The 22,123-nt window shown below is 53.0% G+C and overlaps 1 protein-coding gene across 10 annotated transcripts in view; it reads left to right on the top strand.

Moving 5' to 3' along the window:
- The window catches only part of chd3 (chromodomain helicase DNA binding protein 3), a 110,399-nt gene that overhangs the window by 83,556 nt on the left and 4,720 nt on the right, over positions 1-22,123 (top strand). For all 10 annotated transcript variants that reach the window (XM_067972027.1, XM_067972028.1, XM_067972029.1 and 7 more), the window contains 6 exons: positions 2,142-2,273; positions 3,702-3,810; positions 4,415-4,547; positions 7,620-7,815; positions 9,332-9,495; positions 13,190-13,316. In XM_067972027.1, the coding sequence (XP_067828128.1) occupies positions 2,142-2,273; positions 3,702-3,810; positions 4,415-4,547; positions 7,620-7,815; positions 9,332-9,495; positions 13,190-13,316 (861 nt within the window). The remainder of the gene's footprint in view (positions 1-2,141; positions 2,274-3,701; positions 3,811-4,414; positions 4,548-7,619; positions 7,816-9,331; positions 9,496-13,189; positions 13,317-22,123) is intronic.

Here is a 22,123-nt window from a genome sequence, read left to right as displayed (position 1 = left end):
CACAGGGACCCCACCAGGGTCGGCAGAGCCCCCCGGAGTTAAAGGTAACCACGATACTGTCATACCCACAGGGACCCCACCAGGGTCGGCAGAGATCCCCGGAGTTAAAGGTAACCACGATACTGTCATACCCACAGGGACCCCACCAGGGTCGGCAGAGATCCCCGGAGTTAAAGGTAACCACGATACTGTCATACCCCACAGGGACCCCACCAGGACTGGCAGAGACCCCCAGAGTTAAAGGTAACCACGATACTGTCATACCCACAGGGACCCCACCAGGGTCGGCAGAGATCCCCGGAGTTAAAGGTAACCACGATACTGTCATACCCACAGGGACCCCACCAGGGTCGGCAGAGATCCCCGGAGTTAAAGGTAACCACGATACTGTCATACCCCACAGGGACCCCACCAGGAATGGCAGAGACCCCCAGAGTTAAAGGTAACCACGATACTGTCATACCCACAGGGACCCCACCAGGGTCGGCAGAGATCCCCGGAGTTAAAGGTAACCACGATACTGTCATACCCACAGGGACCCCACCAGGGTCGGCAGAGACCCCCGGAGTTAAAGGTAACCACAATACTGTCCTATACACAGGGCCCCCACCAGGGTCACTAGACACCCCTCTCCAGAGACTTGCGCACATAACCCAGGCTGACATTCCCAGTACTGTGCTGAGGGAACGCTGCACTGTCGGAGGTGCCATCTTTCAGATGAGACGTTAAACCAGGGCCCCCTCTGAGGTAAATTTAAAAATCACATGGCACTATTCAAAGAAGAGCAGGGGAGTTCTCCCTGGCCAATATTTATCCCTCAACCAACATCACTAAAATAGATGACCTGGTCATTTATCACATTGCTGTTTGTGGGATCTTGCTGTGTGCAAATTGGCTGCCACGTTTCCCCAAATTATAAGAGTGACGACATTTCAAATGTCCTTCATTGGCTGTGAAACGCTTTGGGATGTCCTGGGGCCGTGAAAGGCACTGTGTAAATGCAAGTTCTTGCTTTCCTGAGATATATAAGGGAGCTGGTAGCATTGGGTAGCCCGGTGATGCATCCTGAGTAAATTGGCAGCATTCATTTTGGTTGTTGCCTTCTCCGGGAGTTAGCAGCTTTGGATGGGGTGCACGAGATTGCTCCGTCTAATGGATAGACTGAAGGCCGATGGGCCTGGTCGTTTTTCTGTATGTGTCTCTCTTTCCCCGGGGACATTGACTCCCCCACTGAGACAGCCTTTCCGCAGGCTGCGGTCCCATCTCAGACTGTTGGTGTGTTGCCGATTTCATGCGAGGAGGGAAGACCATTGGAAACATGAAGGCCCCTCTTACAGTGGTAGGAGACATGGGCAAGGTTATTAAACCTTGTGTAAATATCTAATATTGAAAAACCTGCTGAAAATCTGAAAATGGTTGAAATTGCAATAAAAAAATGACACATGTAAATTCACCGTGCTGTCAATCAGTAAAATGTTACAGGCGTGAGCTAAACCTGACGTATCTTTTTTCAAAATTCATTCTCTGGATGTGGGCGTCACTGGCGAGGCCGGCATTTATTGCCCGTCCCTGGTTGCCCCTTGAGAAGGTGGTGGTGAGCCGCCTTCTTGAACCGCTGCAGTCCGTGTGGTGACGGTTCTCCCACAGGTGCTGTTAGGGAGGGAGTTCCAGGATTTTGACCCAGCGACAATGAAGGAACGGACGATATATTTCCAAGTCGGGATAGCGTGTGACTTAGAGGTGGTGGTGATCCAATGCACTTGCTGCCATTGTCCTTCTAGGTGGTGGAGATCACTGGTTTGGGAGGTGCTGTCGAAGAAGCCTTGGCGAGTTGCTGCAGTGCATCCTGTGGATGGTACACACTGCAGCCACAATGCGCCGGTGGTGGAGGGAGTGAATGTTTAGGGTGGTTGATGGGGTGCCAATCAAGCGGGCTGCTTTGTCCTGGATGGTGTCGAGCTTCTTGAGTGTTGTTGGAGCTGCACTTATCCAGGCAAGTGGAGAGTATTCCATCACACTCCTGACTTGTGCCTTGTAGATGGTGGAGAGGCTTTGGGGAGTCAGGAGGTGAGTCACTCTCCGAATGACATTACACGTTACTTCCTTTTGCTTACGCTTCTTATTTTTTTCTGTAAATACAGAGGAGACTAAAACAGAGAAGGATGTGAAATCCAGCATCATTAAGGATGAGAGCAAGAACAACGGGAAAAGGGAGGAGGACAGGATGGAGAAATGCAAGTTCATGTTTAACATCGCGGACGGCGGCTTCACAGGTAACGGAGCGCAGACAGCAGCGAGCGCACGGATTGGATATTACCGACCACTCGTCCACTGGCGGGAGGGTCGATAACCAGAGGACGCAGATTTTAGATCATTGGAAAAAGAACCAGAGGGGAGATGAGAAATTTCTTTACGCAGCGAATTGTGATGATCTGGAATGTGCTGCCTGAAAGCAGATTCAATAGTAACATTCAAAAGGGAATTGGATAAATACTTGAAGGGGAAAAATGTGCAGGACTGTGGGGAAAGAGTGGGGATAATTGGATAGCCAAAGAGCTGGCACAGGCACGATGGGCTGAATGGCCCCCTCTGTGCTCTATGATTCTATCATTCTAACTATTGTCTTGTCTCCTGGAAACCACATGCGTTGGGGAAACAGTTAAATTAAAGCAGATCACTTCGTCCTCTAAAAACGTTTTCCAAAATAGAATGCTCTCCACAGTGCTTCAGTGGGTGAACTCAGCACCTGGAGTGGTATCAAGCCATGTGGCAGAGGGACCCTCGTTGGCACTGAGTTAGTTGATCCTAATTATCTCTAGGGGGTTGGAATTCAAAGGGGTGGGAGTCATGTTACAGCTGTACAGAGCTCTGGTCAAACCCCACCTGGAGCACTGCGTTCAGTCCTGGGCACCGCACCTCAGGGAGGATTTTTTGTCTTTGGAGGGGGTGCTGCGCAGATTCACCAGAATGACACCAGGGCTAAAAGGGTTAAATTATGAGGACAGGTTGCACAGACTAGGCTTGTATTCCCTCGAGTGTAGAAGAGTAACAGGTGATCTAATTGAGGTGTTTAAGATGATTATTGGGTGGATAGAGAGAAACTATTTCCTGTGGTGGGGGGAGTCCAGAACAAGGGGGCATAACCTTAAAATTAGAGCTGAGCCGTTCAGGGGTGATGTCAGGAAGCACTTCTTCACACAAAAGGGAGTGGAAATCTGGAACTCTCTTTCCCCCCCCCCCCCGCCCCCAAAAAGTTGTTGAGGCTGGGGGTCAATTGAAAACTTCACAACTGAGATTGATCGATTTTTGTTAGGTAAGGGTATTAAGGGTTACAGAACCAAGGCAGATAGATGGAGTTAAGATACAGATCAACCATGATCTAATTGAATGGGGGAACAGGCTCGAAGGGCTGAATGGCCTCCTCCTGTTCCTATGTTCCCAGCAGGGGACAGCAGCCAGGGTGCTTTGGTTAGCCTCCGAGCCCAAGGCTAAGGAGAGAAGAAATCAGCCAGGGCTCATGCTCCTGATCGCTATCCGCTGCCCCCTGCTGGAAAGTGCTTGCATTTCCAGTGATCCACTGTTATGCTCTACGTGGCTGAATATCGTGCCAACATACAGTGTCTCGATCGGCCAGGATGGAAGTACTAACGAGGCAGTAAATGTTTTGGGTGGGTGCTGATCCTGGTGCCTCTTCTTTACAGAACTGCACACCCTGTGGCAGAATGAGGAGAGAGCCGCCATATCCTCCGGGAAAGTGTCTGAGATCTGGCACCGTCGACACGACTTCTGGCTGCTCTCTGGTATTGTCGTGTATCCTTTCACTTCCTGCAGTCACGCGGGACACTCGCTGTACCAGGTCTAACCCGTCAGTCTACATTCTGGTCCGTTTTTAGTTCACAAAGGTGGCATCACGGGTTAGATACATAGTAAAGCTCCCTCTACACTGTCCCATCAAACACTCCCAGGGCAGGTACAGAATGGGTTAGATACAGAGTAAAGCTCCCTCTACACTGTCCCATCAAACACTCACAGGGCAGGTACAGGGTTAGATACAGAGTAAAGCTCCCTGTACTCTGCCCCCTCGGGTCAGGTATACAATGACCCTTGCTGGAAAGTGCAGTTGTATCGACACAGGTTGTGGACGGTGATCTAGTTCTGCTGCGATGCCCTCTTAGTCAAATACCCTGCCAACTGTCGCTATTGAGGCTCGGGGTGGTGGGGTGGCAGGATGTTCCCTTGAGCGAGAAACTGCAGGGCTGCCATGCCTGTGGAATCGGATCTCTCTCTGTCTCTCTCTCTCTCTCTCTCTCTCTCTTTCCCCCCCCCCCCTCCCCCCGCTGCTGTTATAAATTGCGTGTGGCATCCGGACCTTTGGACTGTACGCGGGGAGGAATTGCCCCTTAACTCCCAGCAGGTACGGTTATGCCCGTTGGCAGGACATTCAGAACGATGCCCGTTTCGCCATCATCAATGAGCCCTTCAAGCTGGAAGTGAACAAGGGAAACTTCCTGGAGATGAAGAACAAGTTCCTCGCTCGACGGTTTAAGGTGAGCGGCCTGGGCATAATGGTGCGGTAGGGGAGGGAGATAAAGGCAATTGTACGCACAGCGAGGGGCGATGCGAGGCATGCCCAACTCAGGGAGGAGAAAGAACAACAACTTGCATTTATATAGTGCCTTCAACAAAGTAACACGTCCCCAAGGTGCTTCAGGGGAGCAATTATCAAACCAAAATTTGATATCGGGGCACATAAGGAGATATTAGGACAGGTGACCAAAAACTTGGTCAAAGAGGTAGGTTTAAAGGAGGAGAGAGAGGCGGAGAGGTTTAGGGAGTGAATTCCAGAGCTTAGGGCCTAGGCAGCTGAAGGCATGGCCGCCAATGGTGGAGCAATGCACAAGAGGCCAGAGTTGGAGGAACGCAGAGATCTTGGGGGGGGTGGGGGGGGGAGGGGGTGGTGGTAGGGCTGGAGAGGTTACAGAGATAGGGAGGGGGTGAGGTCATGGAGCGATTTGAAAAGGAGAATGAGAATTTTAAAGTCCGGACGTGGCCCAGGGACTGAAGAACATTCCAGCCTGGGGGCCTCTCCGCACACTGACGTTCGCCAGAATGTTGTCAGAACATAAGAAATAGGAGCAGGAGTAGGACAAACGGCCCCTCGAGCCTGCTCCGCCATTCAATCAGATCATGGCTGATCTTTGACCTCAACTCCACTTTCCCGCCCGAACCCCACATCCCTTGATTCCCCTAGAGTCCAGAAATCTATCGCTCTCCGCATCCACAGCCCTCTGGGGTAGAGAATTCCAAAGATTCACAACCCTCTGCATGAAGAAATTCCTCCTTATCTCAGTCTTGAATGACCGACCCCTTATCCTGAGACTATGCCCCCTAGTTCTAGACTCTCTAGCCAGAGGAAAGAATCTCTCAGCATCTACCCTGTCAAGCCCCCTCATAATTTTTTATGTTTCAATGAGATCATCTCTCATTCTTCTAAACTCCAGAGAGTATAGGCCCATTCTACTCAACCTCTCTTCATAGGACAACCCTCTCATCCCAGGAATTAATCTAATGAACCTTAGTTGCACCACCTCTAAGGCAAGTATATCCTTCCTTCGATAAGGAGACCAAAACTGTACGCAGTACTCCATGTGTGGTCTCACCAAAGCCCTGTACAATTGTAGTAAGACTTCCTTATTCTTGTACTCCAACCCCCTTGCAATAAAGGCCAACATGCCATTTGCTTTCCTAATTGCTTGCTGTACCTGTATACTAACTTTTTGTGTTTCTTGTACGAGGACACCCATGTCTCTTTGAACACCATTTAAAAATATTCTGTTTTTCTATCCTTCCTACCAAACCATAACCTCACATTTCCCCACATTATACTCCATCTGCCACCTTCTTGCCCACTCACTTAACCTGTCTATATCCCTTTGCTGGCTCTCTGTGTCCTCCTCACAGCTTACTTTCCCACCTAGCTTTGTATCGTCAGCAACCTTGGATACATTACACTGGGTCCGTTCATCTAAGTCATTAATATAGATTGTAAATAGCTGAGGCCCCAGCACTGATCCTTGCGACACCCCACTAGTTACAGCCTGCCAACCTGAAAATGACCTGTTTATCCCTACTCTCTCTTTTCTGTCCTTTAACCAATCCTCTATCCATGCTAATATATTACCCCCATCCCCATGAGCCTTTACCTTGTGTAATAACCTTTTGAAAATCCAAATATACTACATCCACTGGTTCTCCTTTATCCACCCTGCTAGTTACACCCTCAAAAAGCTCTAATAAATTTGTCAAACACAATTTCCCTTTCATAGAACCATGTTGACTCTGCCTAATCATATTATGATTTTCTAAGTGCCCTGTTACCACTTTCTTAACAATGGATTCCAGCATTTTCCTGACCACCGCTGTCAGGCTAACTGGCCTGTAGTTCCCTGTTTTCTCTCTCCCTCCCTTCTTGAATAGTGGGGTAACATTTGCTACCTTCCAATCCACTGGGACCGTTCCAGAATCTAGAGAATTTTGGAAGATCATAACCAATGCATCCACTGTCTCTGCAGACACCTCTTTTAGAACCCTCGGATGTAGGCCATCAGGTCCAGAGGATTTGTTGGCTTTTAGTCCCATTTGTTTGTCCAGTACTTTTTCTCCAGTGATATTAATTGTTTTAAGTTCCTCCCCACTATTTCTGGTATGCTTTTTGTGTCTTCTACTGTGAAGACAGATACAAAATATTTGTTTATCACATCTGCCATTTTGTGATTCCCCATTATAAGTTCTCCTCTCTCAGCCTCTAAGGGACCATGCTGCTCTCTTCCTTTATGCGGTGGGTTCCTTTTAGTCAGTGGGTGGATGTTGGCCGAGACTAGTCTTGGCAGCGAAGCCCCTCCACACTCCGTAAACCAGCCAACCCTCGCTCTCTGGACTTGCCATCTTGGCCGAGGTGCCAGAAGGCTGTCAGGGCTTTGAGAACCAACCCACTCCCTACAAGACAAAGAAAGAACTTGCATTTATATAGCGCCTTTCACAACCTCAGGATGTCCCAAAGCGCTTCACAACCAATGAAGTACATTTTTTTGAAGTGTCGTCACTGTTGTAATGTAGGGAAATGCAGCAGCCAATTTGCACACAGCAAGACCCCACAAACAGCAATGTGATAAATGACCATATCGTCTGTTTTAGTGATGTTGGTTGAGGGACAAACATTGGCCAGGACACCTGGGAGAACTCCCCTATCCTTCTTCCAATAGTGGCCATGGGATCTTTTCCATCCACCTGAGAGAGCAGACGGGGCCTTGGTTTAACGTCTCATCCGAAAGACAGCACCTCCGATAGTGCAGCACTCCCTCAGTCCTGGCAGTAGGAGTGTTGGCCTGGATTTTGTGCTCAAGTCTCTGGGAGTGGGGCTCGAATCCATGACCTTCTGACTCAGAGGCGAGGGTGCGACCCACTGAGCCACAGCTGACCCTCATCGAATGTGAATTATACCTACTGGCCTGTGTCCTATTCCACCCTGGCAGTGTGTGCACATGCGTGTGCGTGCAGTAACCCGGTATATTACTAAATCGCGAGGGAGCTAATGGCGCCTCTTTCTCTCTCGGTGTTAGCTGTTGGAGCAGGCGCTGGTGATCGAGGAGCAGCTGCGGAGGGCAGCCTACCTGAACATGTCACAGGATGCCACCCATCCGGCCATGGCCCTCAACACCCGGTTCGCGGAGGTGGAGTGCCTGGCGGAGAGCCACCAGCATCTGTCCAAGGAGTCGCTGGCGGGAAACAAACCTGCAAACGCCGTCCTGCACAAAGGTCAGTTGCACAGTCCCCCTCTTGCTTTAGTTAAAAATAGACAGACTTGCATTTCTATAGCGCCTTTCACAACCTCAAGACGTCCCAAACACTTTACAGCCAATGAAGTACTTTTTTGTTTGAAGTGTAGTCACTGTTGTAATGTAGGAAAACGGGGCAGCCAATTTTGTGCACAGCAAGATCCCACAAACAGCAATGTGATGGATGACCAGATCATCTGTTTTTAGATGTTGGTTGAGGGATATGTATTGGCCCAGGACACCGGGGAGAACTCCCCCTGCTCTTCTTCCAATAGTGGCCGTGGAATCTTTTACACCCACCTGAGAGGGGCAGACGGGGGCCTCGGTTTAACGTCTCATCCGAGCGACGGCACCTCCCGACAGTGCAGCGCTCCCTCAGTACTGGGGTCAGGGGAGAGGCGGTGAGTCCATTTTGACGACCGTTGTCCGAGCGGCAGCTGCTGCTGCTGCGGTTAATCCAGGCCAGGGTCGTCGCTCAGGCCTGAGGCCCAGCACCAACCCCGGTGCCGTGTCGAGGCTGTACAAGAGTTGGGTAATCACTCTTTGAAAATAAATTGTTCAGAAGCACCATAATTGTGCCAGCGGTGGCTCAGTGGGCCGCACTCTCGCGTCTGAGTCAACAGGTCGTGGATTCAAGACCCACTCCAGCGACTTGAGTGTATAATCCAGGGCTGAGCCTCCCAGTGCAGTCCTGAGGGAGTGCTGCACTGTTGGAGGGGGCCGTCTTTCAGGTGAGACGTTAAACCAAGGCCTTGTCTACCCCCTCGGGTGATGTAAAAGATCCCACAGCCTCTATTGGAAGAAGAGCAGGGGAGTTCTCTCCCCGGTGTCCTGGGCCAATAACTATCCCTCAGTCAACATCACTTTTTTTTAAAAAAACAGATTACAATGTCATTATTTCATTTCTATTTGTGGGATCTTGCTGTGCACACTTTGGCTGCAGCGTTTCCTACATTACAACAGTGACCGCACGTAAAAAAAAAAGTACTTCATCGGCTGTGAAGCGCTTTGGGACGTCCTGAGGTTGCGAAAGGCGCTATACAAATGCAAGTTCTTCCTTTTGATTGGGATCGGCTCCTCGGTTCCAGATCTGCTGTGAGCTGTACTCTGTGGTGCAGGACTGCAGCAGAATCGGAGCGCGGCTCACGGTCCCGACAGTACAGCCCTCCCGTGGGCGACTTGTACTCGAGGTCCACCTCTTCCTCAGTTCGGCCCGCTAGCTTTGTAGGCCCAGTGACGTTAATGAAGGGGTTTCAGTAGCGCTGCGAATTCTGGGATGGCCCTGCCTGCACGGCCGCCTCCCTTGTTCTCCTGCGGGAACCCCCACAGCAGGTGGGCTGCGAAGAGCGAGGGAGCGGACAAGAGAGGTGGGAAGCGTTACTCTTCCCGCGGCTTCACTGCGTTTCGCCGTGTCCGTCCGTCCCACCCGCCCTCCCCCCATCTTGTGAGAATTGTGACGTGAAAAAAAATCACCAGCTCTCGCTTTTGCCTCCTAGTTCTGAACCAACTCGAGGAGCTGCTGAGCGACATGAAGGCCGATGTGACCCGCCTCCCCTCCACGCTGTCTCGAGTCCCGCCGATAGCTGCCCGCCTCCAGATGTCGGAGCGGAGCATCCTCAGCCGACTGGCCAACAAGGGAAGCGAGGCCTCAAATACTCCGGTAGGTCACTGGGTAACTCAGCTCACTGACCATTGATCTAACCGAGAGAGCGCAGACACCCTGCCCGTGTACACCGGCCCCTCCTGTCCAGGTTAGGTGCTTTGGGAAGAGTAAAATGGCAAATTAGCCCTGTAAACCTGTCCTGTGTTCATTGATATAAAGTCAGAGAATGCTGGAAAACGCACAGCAGGTCAGGCAGTGTCTGTGGCGAGAGAAACAAGAGTTAATGTTTCAGGTCGATGACCTTTCATCAGAACTATAATCGTTCATTGATCCCGTCCCACCTATTTACCTTCCCTCCATCTCCCTCAGTCCCTATTCACCTTCGCTCTGTGTCCCTCAGTCCCGCCCCCCCCCATTCACCTTCGCTCCGTGCCCCTCAGTCCCCCCCCCCCGATTCACCTTCGCTCCGTGCCCCTCAGTCCCCCCCCCCCCGTTCACCTTCGCTCCGTGCCCCTCAGTCCCCCCCCCCCCCCGTTCACCTTCGCTCCATGTCCCTCAGTCCCCCCCCCCCCGTTCACCTTCGCTCCGTGCCCCTCAGTCCCCCCCCCCCCCCGTTCACCTTCGCTCCATGTCCCTCAGTCCCCCCCCCCCCCGTTCACCTTCGCTCCGTGCCCCTCAGTCCCCCCCCCCCGTTCACCTTCGCTCCGTGCCCCTCAGTCCCCCCCCCCCATTCACCTTCGCTCCGTGCCCCTCAGTCCCCCCCCCCCGTTCACCTTCGCTCCGTGTCCCTCAGTTCCCCCCCCCCCCGTTCACCTTCGCTCCGTGTCCCTCAGTTCCCCCCCCCCCGTTCACCTTCGCTCCGTGCCCCTCAGTCCCCCCCCCCCCCCGTTCACCTTCGCTCCGTGTCCCTCAGTTCCCCCCCCCCCGTTCACCTTCGCTCCGTGTCCCTCAGTCCCCCCCCCCGTTCACCTTCGCTCCGTGTCCCTCAGTCCCCCCCCCCGTTCACCTTCGCTCCGTGTCCCTCAGTTCCCCCCCCCCCGTTCACCTTCGCTCCGTGTCCCTCAGTCCCCCCCCCCCCCCGTTCACCTTCGCTCCGTGTCCCTCAGTCCCCCCCGTTCACCTTCACTCCGTGTCCCTCAGTCCCCCCCGTTCACCTTCACTCCGTGTCCCTCAGTCCCCCCCCCCCCCCGTTCACCTTCGCTCCGTGTCCCTCAGTCCCCCCATTCACCTTCGCTCCGTGCCCCTCAGTCCCCCCCCCCGTTCACCTTCACTCCGTGCCCCTCAGTCCCCCCCCCCCCGTTCACCTTCGCTCCGTGTCCCTCAGTCCCCCCCCCGTTCACCTTCGCTCCGTGTCCCTCAGTCCCCCCCCCGTTCACCTTCACTCCGTGTCCCTCAGTCCCCCCGTTCACCTTCACTCTGTGTCCCTCAGTCCCCCCCCCGTTCACCTTCGCTCCGTGTCCCTCAGTCCCCCCCCCGTTCACCTTCACTCCGTGCCCCTCAGTCCCCCCCCCCCGTTCACCTTCACTCCGTGCCCCTCAGTCCCCCCGTTCACCTTCGCTCCGTGTCCCTCAGTCCCCCCCCCCGTTCACCCTCGCTCCGTGTCCCTCAGTCCCCCCCCCCGTTCACCTTCGCTCCGTGTCCCTCAGTCCCCCCGTTCACCTTCACTCCGTGTCCCTCAGTCCCCCTGTTCACCTTCACTCCGTGTCCCTCAGTCCCCCCGTTCACCTTCACTCCGTGCCCCTCAGTCCCCCCGTTCACCTTCGCTCCGTGTCCCTCAGTCCCCCCCCCCGTTCACCCTCGCTCCGTGTCCCTCAGTCCCCCCCCCGTTCACCTTCACTCCGTGTCCCTCAGTCCCCCTGTTCACCTTCACTCCGTGTCCCTCAGTCCCCCCGTTCACCTTCACTCCGTGTCCCTCAGTCCCCCCGTTCACCTTCACTCCGTGTCCCTCAGTCCCCCTGTTCACCTTCACTCCGTGTCCCTCAGTCCCCCTGTTCACCTTCACTCCGTGTCCCTCAGTCCCCCCGTTCACCTTCGCTCCGTGTCCCTCAGTCCCCCCCCCCCGTTCACCCTCGCTCCGTGTCCCTCAGTCCCCCCGTTCACCTTCGCTCCGTGTCCCTCAGTCCCCCCCCCCCGTTCACCCTCGCTCCGTGTCCCTCAGTCCCCCCGTTCACCTTCGCTCCGTGTCCCTCAGTCCCCCCCCCCCCCGTTCACCCTCGCTCCGTGTCCCTCAGTCCCCCTGTTCACCTTCGCTCCGTGTCCCTCAGTCCCCCCGTTCACCTTCGCTCCGTGTCCCTCAGTCCCCCCGTTCACCTTCACTCCGTGTCCCTCAGTCCCCCCCTGTTCACCTCCACTCCGTGTCCCTCAGTTCCCCTCCCCCCCGTTCACCTTCGCTCCGTGTCCCTCAGTCCACCCCCCCCCCGTTCACCCTCGCTCCGTGTCCCTCAGTCCCCCCGTTCACCCTCGCTCCGTGTCCCTCAGTCCCCCTGTTCACCTTCACTCCGTGTCCCTCGGTCTCCCCATTCACTTTCACTCCGTGTCCCTCAGTCCCCCCCTGTTCACCTTCACTCCGTGTCCCTCAGTCCCCCCCTGTTCACCTTCACTCCGTGTCCCTCAGTCCCCCTGTTCACCTTCACTCCGTGTCCCTCGGTCTCCCCATTCACCTTCACTCCGTGTCCCTCAGTCCCCCCCTGTTCACCTTCGCTCCGTGTCCCTCAGGCCCCCCCTCTTCACCTTCACTCCGTGTCCCTCGGTCTCCCCTATCTCGGAGCTGCATTGTCTCTTCAATCTGTTTCCACTGCACACTGCAATGACACTCCCCTTTCAATCTTTTGCTTGAGGCTGTTACTTTCTCTTACTCCTGATCCTAACAATTCTCACTTGTGGCCCTTGGTATTTCAATTCCTTGTCACTCTGGACAGTTTCCCCAAATCAATTTTGTTAATTCTAAAACTTCAATTTGTTCGACTGGAAGGATAAAGTACTCAAACATCTTGTCCTTGTAGAGGGAGCTTCACTCTCTATCTAACCCTGTACCTGCCCTAAGAGTGTTTGATGGGACAGTGTAGAGGGAGCTTTACTCTGTATCTAACCCGTGCTGTACCTGCCCTGGGAGTGTTTGATGGGACAGTGTAGAGGGAGCTTTACTCTGTATCTAACCCGTGCTGTACCTGCCCTGGGAGTGTTTGATGGGACAGTGTAGAGGGAGCGTTACTCTGTATCTAACCCCGTGCTGTACCTGCCCTGGGAGTGTTTGATGGGACAGTGTAGAGGGAGCTTTACTCTGTATCTAACCCCGTGCTGTACCTGCCCTGGGAATGTTTGATGGGACAGTGTAGAGGGAGCTTTACTCTATCTAACCTGTGCATCATTCCCAGCACTATGAAATTTATTTTTTGCAAATTAAAGGATGAAATATGTTAATCACAATTGCTAACTTGTTGGGGAGGAGTTCCTGAGCCTGAATGAACACACACAAAGTTGTAATTGTTTCAATATTCCCAGGGTGATGATGTGAACCAGTGACTGGGATATTCTTGCATGTGCAGAAATATTAGCACGAGTGACGTGGAGCTGTGCTCATGTGCCCCCTAGTGGGCAGTTACAGGACGCCATGGTGGAGGTCTGGCATGGGTTGATCTGCTCACTCCCTCAGCTGGGGATGACCAGGGGTTGTTTAAATTTTTCTCTCTATGGTGTAATAAAATATATATATATTTTTTAAACGTGTCTGGGTTTTGCTTTTCTTTCGCAGACCTATCCGCCAGGCCCGTACGCAACATCTCAAACCTACCGTGGCTCTTTTGGATCGCCCGGCCCTGTCAGTGCACCAGGGGGCCCACTGAATTTCAGTCAGGTGCCAGGAGGCTCCTTTGTAACAGGTTAGTGACATAGAGAGGCATTTGTGATTTCTGATCGATTAACTGTGTTGGTATTCTGCATCGCTGGGAGAACAGTGGCAGGATTCGCAGGCTGATTAACAATCAGCTCGTGCTCCTTCCGTGGCCAATAACCATCCTTATCCCAGCCGATAGCGGGGGTTAGTCCTATACGGCTCCCACAACCCAAACCATGAGAGGGGGACCACCCACACCCTCCAGATACGAGCATCCCGCTGGACGTCAACCCTGAATTCAGAGCTCCGATCTCCAGATATCCGGGGCAGGGTTCGAACCCTGCACCTTCTGACTCTGAGGCGGGAATGCTACCACTGAGCCAAAGGTGGGCTCTGCCATCGTGTGTAATAGTAGGCCAGAGAGGGCCGGTATAGGAAAGGGCGTGGAGGGGCAGGGAAGGCCGTTATGAGTGAACAACGTACCCCTCTACAGAAGACTGGAGGTAAGGGGTTAACGTGACAACAGCTGGCCTGCTGTTTCCTCCTCTTGTGTATGGGATCCATCCCCTCTCATGATGGAAACATCGCAGGTTGTAAAGGGCACGGTGCACGGAGCCACACCTGTGCACAGCATTGGCCAGCGTGCTACTGAGCTGTACACCAGTGCTTGACCTGTATCCTCGGCCTGTGCTGAGACAGCCCATCTCAGCCAGGCTGACACTACAATCAACCGCACCTCTTAACCCTTAGAAGCAGAAAAGAAATCGCTCGGGGGTTCCTTCCCCTCTTGCAGTAAGAACCCCCCCCCCCACCCCGGTGTGGTCCTCACTCGACTGATGGACACGCAGCGTGTGAGGACGGCACTGGACTTGGCTTCCATACGTCCAGTGACTGGGGAGAAAACCTCCGGATGGAATAAGGATGAGGCGTGTGTTGTGTTAGAGGTGATAACAGTGTCGCAAGACGAGGAGCGTGTCGGCCAGTGGGTCTGCAAAACCGTTCACTGTTTTGTGCGTAGACACTGCGGTGATTCCGGCGAAGGATTCAGATGGTGTTCTGACTTGAGAATGGTTTATAAACACCCTCTTATTTATATCCCGGAAATGGAATCCCCAATTCTCTCACTCCTGGTTTATTTGGTGTAGTTTATAATGTATGTGTCTGTTGCCATCAAACCTTTCCACGTAGTAATACCGAGGTTTAAGAGTATGACAGTCTGGCCAATTGGCCAAAGCAGCAGGTCCCAGGTTCAATCGCTGGTCTGTGCTGAGCTAGCTGATCATTGAGCTGGAGCAGCGATCAGGGCGGGGCCGCACAGTTGGCTTCAGCACTCCTGAGCTAGGGAGGGAGGTTCGCTCCTGATCACTTCTGAAAGGTGTGTGTGTGTGTGTGTGTGTGTGTGGTGTGGGGTGTGTGTGGGTGTGTGTGTGTGTGTGTGTGTGTGTGTGTGTGCCCTTCCCCTGCCCGTCCCCCCCCTCCTCCAACCACCAGCCTGTGACATCCTTTGTCTCAGCTCACACACAGCAAGGCACCGGAGGTTGAACAAGCCTCCACACGACTCAACCCAGCATAAGCTGGAGAGGGGAAGCGGAAGGGGATCAGGAAGCACAAGGGTGATGGTTGAAGCGTGACCCGATCGAATACCCTGATCATCTGCTGCCCGTTGTCACTGGGAGCTGGCACGTACAATATGTACTGTGTGGAGATTAACCCACACAGGATACTTGTAAAATTAAAACTCCAGTCTCCAAACAGCCGTCTTTTAATATACAGGACATCCCCTCCCTCAGCATTTGCCCCCAACCCCAGCAATAATTCATTCCCATAATTTCGCCGGGTCAGTTTTTTGAGTGGAGTTTTCTCTGAGAGGTGCACTGTCCCCTCGCACTGCTGCTTGGCTGGAGTAAGTGCCTTAGCACCAAAACGCAGCAGCGCTTTAAATTGAGAGAGTCCCGGAAATGAGTAGGGACGCTGGAAATGGCCATTAGACCCCCTCCATTTTGGTTGATCGCAACTCCACTCACCTGCATTCTTGTTACACACTCTCAAACCACACCCCTGCTCCCCGTGTAGAAACCCTACTTATACTACTTACTTCTGTGTCCTTCCTTCCCTGTTAACTCATCCCGTGGAGCAGATTTCCTGAATGAACGGTGTGGACTCATCTGCCCAGACCCCCACCCCTGCCATGTGAGACCACCCCCCTCCCCATATATAGAATTACATAGAATTTACAGCAGAGAAACAGGCCATTCGGCCCAACTGGTCCCTGTTCCACACGAGCCTCCTCCCACCTTACTTCATCTCACCCTATCAGCATATCCTTCTATTCCTTTCTCCCTCATGTGTTTATCGAGCTTCCCCTTAAATCCATCTCCACTATTCGCCTCAACTATTCCTTGTAGCAGTGAGTTCCACATTCCCACCACTCTCTGGGTAAAGAAGTTTCTCCTGAATTCCCGATTGGATTTATTGGTGACTATCTTATATTTACGGCCCCTAGTTTTGGACTTCCCACAAGTGGAAACATTTTCTCTACATCTACCCTATCAAACCCTTTCATAATCTTAAAGACCTCGATCAGGTCACCCCCTCAGCCTCCTCCTTTCTAGGGAAAAGAGTCCCAGCCTGTTCAGCCTTTCCTGATAGTTATAACCTCTCAGTTCTGGTATCATCCTAATAAATAAAGATGAATAATTCATCCGCCTCCCCTCCCTTCCCCTGTTTTGAACCCTGAATCAACTCTGATCTATTCCCTTCATAATTCTGAAAACTTCTCAGGCACAGAAGTCTCCTTTCCAGTGAGATCCAGCCCTGCTCCCGGCAGCTAGTACTCTGTCTGCTGCCCTCAGGGATGGTATCGTCCCTTTTGAGCAGCGCACACAGGTCAGTGCTGCCTGCAGTACTCCAGATAAGGCCTTGCTACGCATCCCGTTTTGAGACCCAGGTTCCTTCACTCCGCCAGTACAGCCCCTCCTCCCGCGCCCCCGTGTGTGTGTGTGTGTGTGTGTGTGTGTGTGTGTGTGTGTGGCATCAGCCTTTAGTGAAGCAGTTAGCAAGGGCCTCTCTCCTGCAAGTCAGTGGCTGCTCTCACAAACATCACTCTGTGAAACGTCTTGACCCTGTGTACAAGAAGTTAGACATTAAAAAAAACACATTGCTTGAGTGGTAGTTGTAGGATCAGGACGCGCACGGACCAGACAGGCCCGAGATCCGATCCCCGGCTGATCTCTCGCAGGGGCAGCGGGTGTGGTAAGACAGTGGTGTTCAGCACCTCTGGGCTGGGCGTGTGTGGGGCCGAGGTGGGGGGGTGGTGGTGTTGGGGTGGTTCTCAGCCACTGATTTCAATGCCAGCGACCCCCTGCTCTGCGAAAGTGTGTTTGTGGACACTGGACAGGACGGGATCGGGATCAGCTGTGATGCCTCCTGCAGTTGAATGCCAGAGTCCTGCTGCCTCCCGTTGAGCCACACCGCGAGGGTCAGCTTCTTCGGTTTTGGTGGGGCGGGATGGTAAATTAGAAACAAAACCAAAAGAATGAATTGATGGTGGGTGAACTCTCGGAGGGTCCTGTGTGTTAAACACGTCTGTTGCAGTCTGGTGTCTCTCATGCTTGGTTTTGCACTAACAAAAGGGTTGTTCCTTTTTTCCCCCTTCCTTCCCACTTTTCCAATCTTTTATTTCCTTTCTTCCTATCTTTTCTTTCTTTTTTTTCCTCCTTTCCTATCTCTTATTTCCCTCTTTTCCTATTTATTATTTCCTCCTTTCCTTTCTTTCCTTTCCCTTTGTTCTCTCCATTCTGTACAAGGCCCTGTGCAGCTCCCCCCACCAGTGAGCATTCAGCTTCCCGCTTCTGGAGCCCAGCCAAGCCAGGGGCACCTCATCCTCCCGCAGCCTCCCGCCCAGAGGCCCATCTCTTTCAGTAACGACAAGCTTCCTACTAACACGCTGGGAATTGCAGGTGCAACATCATTACCATCCGGCTCACACTCTGTGTCTCACCCCTCACGAAAGCTGGTGCTTTTAAGTGCCATGTCTCATCCCATCTGCCTTCTGCATGTTCAGTAGCATTGTAGGGAAACTTTCACCATCAGGACCTCTTAATAGTACATTGTGACATCTCTCCCGACCGCACGGCTGGTTAAAACGGTGGGTAGTGTAGTCCAGAAACGTCCCGTGTTCACCAACCTCCCCGCCCCGCCCCGCCCCGTGACCTTTCCTGAGTTAGCCAATCGCAGCAGGGTCTCTACAATTAGCCTGAGAGACCCTGGGTTAGGGAGGGGAAAGGTCGGTCAGCTCCTGATTGCTAAGCAGTGACCCCGGCTGGAAAAGTGTCGTTGTCGGCCGGCGACAGGGATCGTCTCTACTGTATTGCCCCCCCATGGTTGAATAGCCGGCCGAATCGCGCCGTGAAGGAAGACCACTTGGGTGAGATGTTGGAGGGCACCCTCGGAAAGTGCACCTGCGCTTCTCGGGTGAGGACAGGATCGGGCTCTGAACTGTGATGCACTCCACGGTTGAATGGCCTGACAAAATACGCCGCCTAGTCTCCGCTCCTGAAGACCGACCGCTTGTGTGAGGCATCAGAAGGCGACCTACCATCTGTGGAACCTCCCACCCCAACCCCAAAATAAACCCCCACATTCACTCTGCCTCTTTCTGCCCCTTTAGCCCTTTCCGTGCACGGTACAACTGTACAGCAGCCAAGAGAGTGAGCGCGGGGATCTTTGGTAGGGCCTCTAATGGCCCCCGTTTGCCCCTGGTCTGCACAGAAGTGCCTACCCATAGCCGAGCTTAGGAGCTTCCTGCACAGGACCTGATGGAGGCTGCCAAGTCCCTCCCTGCAGAGCTGCTGTCTTTATCGATATTGTCTTCCCCCCCTTACCCACTGTCCCCCCTCCCAAAAGATTCAGCGAGCCCCAACCATTGTCTGCGGGGAAAATCCTGAGCCCAAACTGACGCGCGCACGTGCGGCGGAAGTGATGGATCGCTGGTAACCGGCCTCTCGAGGTAACCGGCCTCTCGAGGTAACCGGCCCCTCGAGGTAACCGGCCCCTCGAGGTAACCGGCCTCTCGAGGTAACCGGCCTCTCGAGGTAACCTGCGTCGCCACTGTTCAGCCAGCCCCCTAACGACCGTCAGGAGGTGTGCACAGCCGTTACCCAGGAGACCAGGCCTCCAGTTCAGAGTTCAGTAAAACCGTGCCTGTTAATTAGCCCCCCGCCCCTCACCCCAGGCGATTTGGTTAGAGATCTCTGTTCAAGGAGATCCAAAAATAAGAGTGAGATAGTTAACAGCAATTTCCTTTTACTAGTCCTGCTGGTGAGAGTTCGTTCCCAATGCCTGTTTGCTCATTGCCATTTCTTTGGTCACTCGTCCTCGCCCGCAAGGGTATGTCAGGGGCCTGATTCAGTCAGTGGTCAGCTTTTGGTCGACAACTGCCGGTGACATCTTCACTCATGAACTTTGCACAGTTTCCGCTGCACCTCTAACTGTAGTGAAGCAGTATTGTGAACAGTCGCACAAGGCGCAGCTCACCACCACATCATATATTAAAAGCTTAGTGGCTATTGACCCTGCAGACGGCCCTGTGTCGCACTATTGACACTGCGCGGTTTAGGATTTGGGGTCAGCGGTTAGAGTTCGTGTCGGGGTCAGCAGTTAGAGTTCGTGTCGGGGTCAGCGGTTAGTCATGAATATTGCCAGGAGTAATTTTTAGGTTTTAGCCACTTAACAGGTATAATGGGCTGGGTGTATTTCACTGAGCTCTGTATAAAGTGGGAATAATGGGCTGAACTAAAGCCTGCACCAGCACCTCCAAGGGGGGATGGAAGCTGGTTTAGGGCTGCTGCCTTCGCCCACTGGGCTGTCACCGGGGAACTGGATACCCTCAACTTTGCTTGTTTTCATTCCTCTTTCTTGGCTGGCCTTGCATTAGGTGCAGATGCAGTATTAGAGATCTAGAATTGCTCAACACTAGTACGATACCAGTCACTGAAACTGCCGGTGTCTGCATGTGACTAAGTTAAACATAAAAGCACATTAGTAATGAATAATTGTTGTGAGCCTGCTGGTGCAGTGTGTTCCCACCACTTGCCACGAGAGGCTGCAAGTGAGCTGGGCAGGTGCTGGAGGTGCCCCAGGGAGAGTGTGACACTGCAACAGGAATCAGCTGCTCCACTGCTCTCTGCAAGAGAGAGCGAGGGAGGACTCTGCTCCTTCTTGCCCCAGACTTCTCCCCTCCTCTCCTGAAGGCACCGGCTCTCGCTGCCAGCTGGTCGGGTGGCCAGCCACCCCATGGTGGCTCAGCCCGGCTGGATTCCCTGTGCGAGCTTGGGCAGACTATTCAGCCCTGAAGGCATCACAGCCGAGCCCGATCCTGTTCTCACTCAACGCTGTTCTCGCCCAATCCCAAGCTGTCGCGCCTGCATGCGCACGCACATACAATGTCGCATGCATGCATGCAAACACTGCCGCGCGCACGCACACGGTCGCACGTACACACTGTCGTGCGCGAGCGCACACTCAGTCGCACGCACACACTGTCGCGTACACGCACACCATCGCAAACTCGCATATGCACCAATGCACACTCGCACGGACAGGCGCGCGCTCACACTCACACGGGTGCACACTCGCACCCACAGGCACAGGCTCACGCACACACTCGTCTCATCTACAGAGGGAGTGTAGTAGATTCACCTCGAGCACTCGACAGTGCAGTGTTACTGCCGGTGGGCAGACTGACCGAATGTTGTATCCACTTCGAGGCACCACACTTTAGGAAGGATGTCAAGGCCTTGGAACAAGTGCAGAGGAGATTTACCAGAATGGTAGCAGGGATGAGGGGCTTCAGTTATCTGGAGAGACTGGAGAAGCTGGGGTTGTCCTTCTTAGAACAGAGAAGATTATGGGGAGATTTATTACAGGTGTAAAAAATTGTGAAGGGTTTTGATAGGGTAAATAAGGAGAAACTGTTTCTACTGGCAGGTGGGTTGGTAACCAGAGGACACAGATTTAAGGTAATTAGCAAAAGAGCCAGAGGGGAGATGAGAATTTTTTTTTACGTAGTGAGTTGTTCTGATCTGGAATGCGCTGCCTGAAAGGGCGGTGGAAGCAGATTCAATAATAACTTTCAAAAGGGAATTGGATAAATACTGAAGGGAAAAATTTGCAGAGCTATGGAGAAAGAGCAGGGGGGAAATGGGATTAATTGGATAGCTCTTTCAAAGAGCCAGCACAGGCACAATGGGCCGAATGGCCTCCTTGTGTGCTGTGTGATTATATATTGGACCTGCCGTGTGGGTAACTGCCACACTGGTGAGGTGTCAGTGCGTCAAGTATCGACAGATGACGGGTTCACAATAGGAGTGTGCGGGTTATAGCGATGTAAACATTACATCCGGTGACTTCTGTACCGGTTAAGTGATACAATTATGTGTGTGCGCATCAAAACCCACAGATCATAAAACTCTGAGCTATGGGTTAAACGGGTGCTGCGATTTCTCGTTAAACCACTTGGAAAACCTGGTCTGGAATCCCCCTGACTGTGAGCTGATAAACTCTACCTCCAGTGTCTCCTGAGCTGTGTGGAGTAGGAGGGAGCCCCAGAATGAGCCTCCCAGTCTGTGGTGGGCTATCAGATCTCACCTGGGTTGCTACAGTTAGCCTCAGAGCCCCAGGGTGCTGGGGAGGGGGAGATCAGACAGGGTTCCTGCCTAAGGATGGGCGTGGGCCGTCATTTCATGGTCAAATAGCCTGCTGATGCACTGCACAGGGTGGATGGCCACCTGTTGGGGTATTGGCGCCGACCCAAGAATCAGTCCCCTCGGGAGGAGTAGGTGCGGAATTAATGCAGTGAGGGCAGACAAACATCTCAGTAACAGTCAGCCAGCTGTCAGCCGGTGTTGTGTACATAGCTCACACACCAGCAGGAAATGAATGCCCTTTATACAGGATACTTCAAAGAGAAACACACATTAAGGGCGGGTGCGAGGGTGGGCAGGCACGTGCGAGGGTGGGAGTGGGGAGGCTTGTCCCTCAGTTTGTCTCCCACACCGCTCGCAAATGCAGAGTGCTGACGAGGCTGGCACCGGTTAGCCTCCGGTTCTGAAACTCCCGATGTGCGGGGCTGATGTCTGTTTAGTTCAGTGGCACCTGCCGGACAGGTGTGCCCCTGCCCCTGCCCCCCGTCCCACTCCCTGAAACCAGCGTAGCACCTACCAGGGTGGACCCACTTTGCCAACGGGTGGTGTAATAACGGGTGGGGTTAGATCGCGAGGAGGACGACGACAAAGTACAAGAGGAGGACGACGACAAAGTACAAGAGGACGTTAATAAATTTACAGAACGGGCGTGTAATTGGCAAATGAATTTCAGTATAGATAAGTGTGAGGTGGTACATTTTGGTCAGAGGAATAAGGAGCCCACACACTGCTTGGAAATCAGAGTCTAAATGGGGTAGAGGAGCAGAGGGATCTAAAGTGCTAAGATTCACAAATCATTGCAAATAGCGACAGGGTCATTTTTTAAAAAAGCAAACCAAGCACTGGGGCTCGTTTCTAGAGGGATAGAATTGAAAAGCAGAGAAGTTACGTTAAACTTGCATCGAACCTTGGTTAGGCAACGCGGAGGACTGAGCACAGTTCTGGTCTCCATATTCTACAAAGGATATAGAGGCGCTGGAGAAGGTGCAAAAAAGATTAACTAGGAAGGTACCAGAACTGAGAGATTATACCTGGCTAGAAAGATTGAACAGGCCGGGGCTCTTTTCTCTAGAAAAGAGAAGGCTGAGGGGTGACCTGATCGAGGTCTTTAAGATTGTGAAGGGGTTTGATAGGGTAGACGTAGAGAAGA

This window comes from Heptranchias perlo, chromosome 35 (assembly GCF_035084215.1).
Source record: "Heptranchias perlo isolate sHepPer1 chromosome 35, sHepPer1.hap1, whole genome shotgun sequence".
Lineage (NCBI taxonomy): Eukaryota > Metazoa > Chordata > Chondrichthyes > Hexanchiformes > Hexanchidae > Heptranchias > Heptranchias perlo.
The sequence above is the reverse complement of the archived record's forward strand: the minus strand, read 5'-3'. Positions and strand labels throughout refer to the sequence as shown.